At 40.9% G+C, this 9,432-nt stretch overlaps 1 protein-coding gene across 1 annotated transcript in view; it reads right to left on the reverse strand.

Moving 5' to 3' along the window:
* The window catches only part of SLC25A36 (solute carrier family 25 member 36), a 35,635-nt gene extending 28,254 nt beyond the window's left edge, over positions 1-7,381 (reverse strand). The window contains exon 1 of the mRNA XM_017853676.1: positions 7,134-7,381. Coding sequence (XP_017709165.1) covers positions 7,134-7,174 — 41 coding nt within the window. The 5' untranslated portion in view covers positions 7,175-7,381. The remainder of the gene's footprint in view (positions 1-7,133) is intronic.
* Positions 7,382-9,432: the final 2,051 nt, after the last annotated feature.

Consider the following 9,432-nt stretch of genomic DNA (forward strand, 5'->3'; position numbering starts at 1 on the left):
AAGAAAGGCCTCTGTTGGGGGCCTCAAAGTGCTCTCCCACACTAGTTATTGAAGCACAGGAATCAAAAGTTGAGGGTGGGGAGATGGGAGACAAAGGAGAAAGAAATTGTTCACTAAGTGAATATGAATAGTAAGCAGATGAATTTCAGCCATCATACCCAGTCATGAATCCCTAAGACAGTACACAGACATAAAACTCCATCGACTGGATAGTCCCAAGCTGCTGAACCACTAGATCTGGCTCCCCTAGCTTTAAAAGGACTTTTACTAGCCATACTTGGAAAAAATCCAAGGCACTGTTAGATATATGTCCTCAATATTAACCTCTTGAGCATGTATGGATTAGGAAACTTGTTTTTAACAGGAAAGGTAACAGATGAACAAAATATTTTCTGATGAGGTCCACAATATTTGTATGTGCATATTATTTAAAAAGGTACTTCAGAATTCATTTTGTTAACTGTACACAGTGTTTAGCTTTATAAGGCAAGATGAATAGGATAAAATATTTTATTTTTCTGCCTGCAGTGATACTCTACTTAGGGTATTAGTTACATTAAGAAATATCACTCACTAAAGATGAACTTTCTTTAAAATGCTAGCCAAACTTAAGGAGTTTTTCGATCTTAGAACACGTAGACTGCACTGGGCGCAGTAGCTCAGGCCTGTAATCCCAGCCTTTGGGAGGCCAGGGTGGGTGGATCGCCTGAGATCAGGAGTTCAAGACCAGCCTGGCCAACATGGTGAAACCCTGTCTCTACTAAAAATACAAAAAATTATCTGGGCGTGGTGGCAGGCACCTGTAATCCCAGCCACTTGGGAGGCTGAGGCAAGAAAATTGCTTGAACCTGGAAGGTGGAGGTTGCAGTGAGACAAGATCGTGCCATTGCGCTCCACCATGTGCAACAACAGCAAAAGTCCATCTCAAAATAATAATAATAATAATAATCATAATAATAAAATGTAGATTGTCCCTGAAATTCTACGCAAATCATTAAGGAAGTCTTACCAAAAATTGTTTCTCTGGTAGTACATTTGTGTAACTATTTTCTCTGAAGCTTTAATGTTCAGACAAAGAAACAATGCAAGTTTTTGAAATGGCGATGGTCATCTATATACCTGAAAAACTAACTTATGAAAAGTCAGCAATGCATGGTTCAGAATAAAACAGCATTTTTTAAAGTATAAGAAGTGTTTCTGATGCAGAAAAAAATTCACAGGTTATTCTTATTTTGGATAATAAAGCAAAATCAAGACTAGTAATACAGAAAATTTTAGCTAACTTAGATAAACATGGAAGCAAGCTGTATCATGCAGCCCAAGATGTAGTTGTACAGTCTTTACCACTATTTAGAGCGTTTTTTGGTTTTCGTAAAGGTAGGCACAGTGTAACCAAGACTGGTTTAAAAAAACAAAAACGAAAATCTCTGTGCAAATAGGTCTTTTAAGAAACAGCAATGCCTTTGTTGGGGCCTCAAAGTGCTTACTATTTTAAGGAAAATAGTAGGATACGAGACTGAGAAAGAAAAAAAAAAGTCCATTATAGGAACAAAATAGGCTGAGGGAATGTGGTAGGTTTAGTAAAAGTAAATTTCCCCCTTTCTTTGCTACCCTTTACAGCAAATCTTAAAATTGTCTATTTGTTGTCTCTAATTTCTCTCCTACTCCTACTACTTTTACTCCCCTGCCCTGGAAATTACTGAAAAAGTCACCAAAGGTCCTCAATTAAATTCAGTGGTTAACAGCTTTCAGATATCTTAAATGACACCAACATTGGATAGTTGATTATTTACTCCTTTCTAGATCTTGTATATTTGCTTCATTTGGATTTCAGAATACCATATTTTTTTTAGTCACTATGAAGTCTACTTGGCTGGTTCCTCCTCTTCTCTTCATTCCTCTTCTTCTCATTCCTCTTCTCCTGCTCTCTTTTATTGAAGTCCCCGGAGGGTAGTTCTTGGTCCCTTCTTCTCTATATTCACTCCCTTAGTGATCTCAACTAGGCTCATGGCACCACTTATGTTTCAATGACTACTAAATGTATATCCCTAGTCCAATCCTCTTTCCTGGACTCCAGGCTAGTACATCCAATCACTTAAACAACCAGCTTCTTGACCTCTCTACTTCTCAAACTTACCATGTCTAAAATGGAACTTCTGATCTCCCCTTACGCCAACTCTGTTCCATCTGCAACCTTGCCCATCTCAGTTGACAGCAATTCCACCCTTCCAGGTGCCCAAACTAAAAACCCTGGAGTTATTCTTTGCTCTTCTTCTACACTCTGCATTCAATAGGTCAAAAATCTTATTATCTTTACCTTCCAAGTCTAGCTAGAATTCAACCACTTCTCACAATGTCCATTGCTTCCGACCTAGTCTGAATCACCATTATCACTCAGGTGGATTACTGAAATAGCCAAATCAACTCCCTACTTTTGCCCCTGACCCATGCATAGTCTAACAGAGACCAATTAGCCTTTAAAAATTCTATGATGACTCCTCCCATTTCAGTAGAAAAGGTCACAGTCCTTTAAAGGCCTAAGAAGGCTCTATCATTCTGGCCATACCTGCCTCATTCTCTCACTCTTACTGGGGCTAGGGTCTTACTGGGACTAGGGTCTTACTGGGGCTAGTTCCTTTTGTATAGCTAATTCTCTCCCTTCCAAGTCTTTACTCAAATGTCATCTTCTCAATAAGATTCATCATCATTCGATTTAGTACTAGAGTGCACTCCCACCACAGCCCTTAAAGGTGCACCACTTTTTCCCCATAGCACTTAACGCCTTCTAGTTAATGAAAACAACTGCTAAACAAGACAGTCCCTTTTCAGATAAATGTCGATATTCTTCAATACTATATTAAAACTGGACAAGCGGTAGGTTCTTAAAGGTTAGTTGCAATGTAGAATCTGAACTATACCAGTAAACTTTTCATACTGTTGTATTAAAATCCACTGGTCTATTTTAAAATCTGAATGACTCTTTTACCCATGCCTGACTCTATGACATCATATATATCGGTCATTTGAAAAATACCGGTTCACTGGGTTTGCAGGTTTTTCAAAACATTCTAAACGTATTAAAAAATGTACACTTACTATCACCATCTCATCAGAAACATCCTTAGGTATTGGAAGGCTGGGGGAGAGGGGTCAATTCAAAAATTCAAATTTCTGTTTGAAAACTAGAATTTTGTCATTGGTAACAAATGCTATCAGTGGTTTTCCTTAAAAGGCTTCCTTCAGTTTTGAGAAAATGTCTAGTCTGAGTAGTCAGTCTATTAATCGTTAAGAAAGAACGGGTCTCCATGAAAAAAAGAAGCTAGTGTAGCCTACAATTGAAACAATGCAGAACCCCACTTCCGCATGCAGTTACTTTATGCCTATTTCCCATTTTGTCACACAAAATATTAAATACAGAGGTATTCAAAGGTTGCGATTTAATAAAATTAGCATTCTTAAGTTAAAACTGGCTTTTTTTTAAATTGCAAGTACCCGGAGGTGAATATGATGACTATAGTCTGGTGCCACTGCCTTGATGCATGCTAAGGCATCAGCAGTTTTACCCATCATTGCTTTTGCACCATCAGGACAAATGTTAACACATTTGTGCCAATAATTATGTCTTAGTATTTTTATGAAAATAGTTTTAAACTCTCAGACCACAAGTAGGGTCTCAAGAAGGAGAATCCCTGACCCACAATGCTGTGCTACACTCATCCATTTGCAGAAAAATGGTAGCTGCTTTGCTACAGTAATCCATTTACAGAAAAGTGGTTTCTTTGAGAATATTATCCAACAGGATAAGAAACTTCCCTTAGTTTTGCAATCTATTAGTAAGAAGAACAGAATGCATTTTTAGAAGGAAAAAAAGGGGAGGAGGATGTCTGAATGTCTCCTCTAATGTTAATAAGATGAAATTCTACTCACATCCCAAGGTGACAGTATTAAGCGGTAGACACTTTCAAGGTGATTAGGTCATGAGATTGTAGCCCTGACATTTGGGATTACTACCTTTAGAAGACACCAGAGATCCTGGCTAGCTTCTCCTACTACATGAGGATACAGCAAGAGAGTGTCTTCTATGAGGAAGCAGACCACCATCAGACAACGAACCTGTTATTGCTTTAATTTTGAACCTTCCAACCTTCAGGACTGTTAGGAATATTTGTTATTTATAAGCCACCAGTTTTTGGTATTTTGTAATAGCAGCTGAAACAGAGCAAGACAGAGGAAAAGGAGAGGTAGTAAAATTAAGGAAATGAGACTAATAAAATATGGTCAGAGTGAAGGGGAAATAAATCACATTAATTATACTTTTAAGTATTCTACTTCTGCCCTGATCTTCAAGAAAACCGGTGAAATAATTTAACAAATATCATTCATTATACCAAAATGGGGGTTTCAATAAATAATAATGATTGAGCAAATGAATGAGCTCCAGGATATAAAAACAGACAGTTCTTAGATCATCTTTGATTTTACTCACTACATATATTAAATTCTCTGTCATAGAAGCTACAAAGAAAAAACTTCATCTATGTAAAGTCTGAAGGTATATAGCTCCTATATGAGACAGTATCTCCCTCAAATACAAAAACATGAGCTGCCTCTGTAGATATATATGCCGCTGATACAATAACTGGACAATGTATAATTCTATCAGTCTTTAAAAATACATTTCATATTGCTTTCATCTCTATATATACACAGTATTAGAGGTACAAATAAAATTAAATTATATTTACATCTTTTTTACAGGGTGCCATGATATGGTTCCTAAACTCAATTAACCTAACTACTGACCTTACAAACTCTGAATATTAACTCTGGCAAAAGCATAATGGGATCAAAGGGTGTCTTAAAGAAAGCACGAGTTATGCATGTCAGTATTTCACCCAGAACCAAGGTCCAGTGATGGTGTTTAACAATACAGTTACTAGGCTGTTAGAAATCTGGGATTCTGATAAACATATTTGAATATTACAATTTTCCTTATCAGAAAAACAACTCAAAGGCTCCATATTCTGAAAACCCTTGCCTAAGATTAAATACACTGTGACAGGTTACTGATGGTTCTTTTAAAATATACTGGGCTTTCTTTAAATAGATAAGGTGTGTTTCACTTAACTCACTTACGTAACCACATATAAAAATAAAATCAAGATGAAATGCAAAGGAAGAGAAATTATATGACTGAGCACCAACCTTGTATCAGATTCTACATACCAATATCTCATTTAATAGTCTAAATAAACTACATATGCTAGACTGGCGGGGGCGGGATGGAGCTCCTAATCTGTGTGTTTACATGCTACAAAAACCTCCCATTCCTGTTCTTAAACCAGAAAACCTATATTTACATGTTTTTATAACAAAATGATGATCCTAATCCGAAGTGGAAAATTAGTGCAATCAAGCTAACATTTATTTCAAATATAATAAGTATGCCCCATTTTTAACAAAACTTGATATATGAATCCTGAACGCGGAGTAATAGAAATGTTAGGAGCTAGAGAAGTGCTTTCGAGATCATATAATACAATCTCCTAATTTTACAGATGAAGCAATTGAAATAAAAGTGTCTATTTTTCACCCAAATTAAAATAGTGCTAGATTACATCTGTGGTCTCCTCACTTCAGGTGTTACAGATCTAATTACACGAGCGAACTCAATTATTTGCATGAGATTTTTTCAAGAGCATCTACACAGCTACTGAATTTTTTAAAAAAGATTTAATTTGCCTGATTACTGGCAGCAAACATTTCAGAAATATGAAAAGCCAATTGCCTAAACTGGGTCTCACAGATTAATAGAAAATATTGTTTTATGCCAGAGCAGTGGCTGGCCCATAATTGGTGTACAACAAATATTTGTTGAATGAAAGTGTGCCAACCTAAATAAAGTATTGCCATCATTGGCTCAATAGAGTCCATATGTCCAACTCAAAGCAAGACACCGTGAACAGAACTGCATGTATATCTCTTTCATAATCTTAAAAGTGGTGGATCTAAAAACTGTAGTATAAGAAGATGCCGGTAGGAGTCTCAGCATAATTCACCGAAGCCATTTTTGATAAGAAAACTCTTTATAACCCTCCAAATAAGTAACGCTTAAAATTGCTATGATTCTCCAAATGATATAAAGGAACAAATCTAAACAGGAGGCTAAATTAGCAGCTCTAATACTCACGTTGGCAATCAGGGAACTAAGACTTTGGGCTTAGTCCTAATCTTGCACACACATAGTAACTATTAACACTATCTTCAAAAAAAATCTGACCTCTCTCCACTCCTACTTTCTTCTAAGCAGCAGAAAAGCAAACGGTGTACAAGAGGGGTGGTTTTCTCGAAAGGAATCTGACCCCAAAAGTACTGCAAAGCTTTGCACCCCATTCACCACCTGGAAAAGCTCGGGCAAGAAATTTTCCAAGGCCTAGAAACACCCCACAGCAACCACGGGAGAATACCAACGCCTTCCCCGCTGGATCCCGTAGCCCCCTTACCACCCACCCTGCAAAGCCGAGCCCGGAAATGAGCTGCCCGAGGTCCGAGGTGGGGCGTGAGTGACGTGCGGAGGCCCAAGCGCGCGGCAAGGAGCGAAGGCTGAAGGAGGCTCCGGCGCCCATTTTGTCCTCAGCCTCCGCACTTTCCGCCCCGTCCCCTTGGGCCATGCAACCTACGCGAAATCGGGAGCCAGGCTACTCAAAGCGGCCCTGCATCCCCGACACCCGCTAGACTGCGGCGAGCAGCCGGGACCAGAGGCGGTCGGGTAATCAAACGCCGACCCCAGTTCTCGCCGGCATCTCCTGAGACGCTTGAATTCGGCCTCCGTCTCACTCCAGGCCCCGCAGGCCCAAACCTCACTCCCGGCCCGGGTTATGAAACCCTCAACCTTGTCTGCCTGGGCCTCTCTCGCCCTCGGGCCCAAGCCTCACCCCCCCGCTTCCCCAAACCGGAGCCCTCTACGCCACCCACGGGCTGGGTCTCTCCCCTCACCCGCGGCCCGTGGCTGCTCCCCGCCCAGGCCTCACCCCTGCCCCCCCTCGTCCCCCTTCACCCCCCTCGCCCCTCTCGCCTGCGTCTTCGGCCCCAGCACCCTCAGCCCCAGTGCGCACGCCCCGCCAGGACCGTACCCCCCGGCAAACAGATGCACCAGCGTGTCCCTCTGGCTCATTCTCTCTCCCGCATGTCCTCCGGGCGCTGAGGCGGGACGCGGATCTGGGCGCCCGCTACGGCAGGCGGCTTTGGTCCCGGACTGGAGACGCACAGCGCCCAGGGGACGGCGAGGAGAGCTGGCCGAGACGCGGCTGCAGAAAGCAACCGGCACAGCCCTCCCCGCGGCACTCTAGCCGCCCCACCGCCTGCCTAAGCGCGCCGCCCTCCACCGAAGGCTGAGAGCGACCCGGCGCAGCGCGACAAGAGGGTGGGCGGGGGATGGTAGGGGAAAGATGACTATTTGATGGCACCCGACATAAACAGAGGCTCCCATTGGTCTGAGCGTCGTGACGTCACGCACTCTGCAGGGCTCTTTCACGTGATCCCCGTGGGCTCTTTCAATGAAAGGGGCCACGAGGCGTGGCCAGAGCGCGTGCCCGCAGGGTGGTAGGTCACCGCGCCTCTCGCACCTGATACCTGGGGCGCCAGACCTGGGGCGCCCGGACCAGAATGAACGCGACAATCACGGCTGCGCTCTCCTGAACAGGGAACTGGCGGGGCGGGAAAAATCGCCTTGGTTCCGGGTTCACAAGAGAATTACTTTGAAAAAATTGGATTTATGACCCAGCAATTCCCTTGGTGTCTATCTCAGAGTAACATTTCGCACAATGCATGAAAAGGTTTGTGCATGGATACTCCTGTACAGGCTCACAAACAGTACAGAATTATGAACAATGCTTGTAGTAGCAGAAAATTGAAATCAGTGGGGGAATGAAGAAATAAATCATGGAACATTCCTACTATGGAATATTATGCAATCGTGACAAGGGATGAGGTTACTCCATATGGCAAAAAAATCTCCCGAGGTGTGTAATAAGTAAAAAAGGCAAGTAGAATTTAAACACTCGGGTTTATTTTTAAAATAATAAAGTAAAAGTTCATAGAAAATGGAATTAAAAGATACAATTTAAAAATATAAACTTTGTTTATCAAGGTAAGCTTCATCAAGTTAAAAACACTTTGGTAAGTGATGATACCAGCTGTTTAGTCCATCTGTAAAGAATTGAGGGTTATGGGAATTTAATCATGAAAATGCAGGCTTTTTTACATTATTAACTGAAGAAAATGGGTGCCATTTACAGATTTTCACGATTAGAAAACAAAATATGTCAGAAGGAGCCAGGTCAGGAATGTAAGCTGCTCCTAATAGTTTCCCATCGAAATCCCTGGAAAAAATGCCCTTATTTAAAGAGGAATGAGCAGGAACATTGTCCTGGTGGAGAAGGACTCTTGGGTGAAGATTTCGCAGGTGTTTTTCTGCTAAAGCTTTGCTTCACTTTCTCCTGTAATAAGCAGATGTTATTGTTCTTCAGCCCTTCAGAAAGTCAACAGGCAAAATACCTTGAGCATTCCAAAAAGCTGCTGCTCTGACTTCGGCTCTTGACCAGTCCACTTTTGATTTGACTGGACCACTTGCACCTCTTGGTAACTATTGCTTTGATTGTGCTTTGGCTTCAGGATCATACTGGGAAAGCTATGTTTGATCTCCTGTTACAATTCTTCAAAGAAATATTTCAATATATTGATCCCACTTGTTTACAATTTCCATTGAAAGCTCTGCTCTTGTCTGCAGCTGATTTGGGTGCAACAGTCTTGCACCCATCACGTGAAAATTTGCTCAACTTCAGTTTTTCAGTGAGAAATGTATAAGTAGAACCAGTTGAGATGATGTCTATGGTGTTGTTTATTATTTGTGCCGTTAATTGCAGGTCCTCTTCAATTATGGCACACCAAAGAATAATCTTTTCCTCAAAAATCGATGTGGATTGTTTGCCACTGCAGGCTTCCTCTTCAATATTATCTCATCCCTTCTGCAAACAAGTTATCCATTTGTAAACTTCAGATTTCGTTGGGGGAATTTTCCCCATCAAACTTTTGTAAAGCATCCTTGATTTCCCCATTCTTCCACCCAATCTTGACCATAAATTTGGCTTTTGTTCTTGCTTCAATTCATGCTGCTCTGATAGGGACTGTTTTCAAGCTGATGTCTTATCCTTTTTAGTGCCCCAAACTAGATCTTGTTCACATACGTTATAACAAGAGAGTATGAATTTTTGGTGCAAAAAAGTTTGAAATTCATACATAGTTGTTTTTTTTTTTAGTTAGGGAAAATGTTTATATAAATTTAAATTTACATATATTCCATCCTTAACTGAAAGAGTAAAAAAGTTTCTGAGATTTTTTTTGCTACTTACCAGTTCCTTTTTTTTTTTTTTT

This window comes from Rhinopithecus bieti, unplaced genomic scaffold (genome assembly GCF_001698545.2).
Source record: "Rhinopithecus bieti isolate Rb0 unplaced genomic scaffold, ASM169854v2 scaffold_35885, whole genome shotgun sequence".
In the NCBI taxonomy this organism is placed as follows: Eukaryota; Metazoa; Chordata; class Mammalia; order Primates; family Cercopithecidae; genus Rhinopithecus; species Rhinopithecus bieti.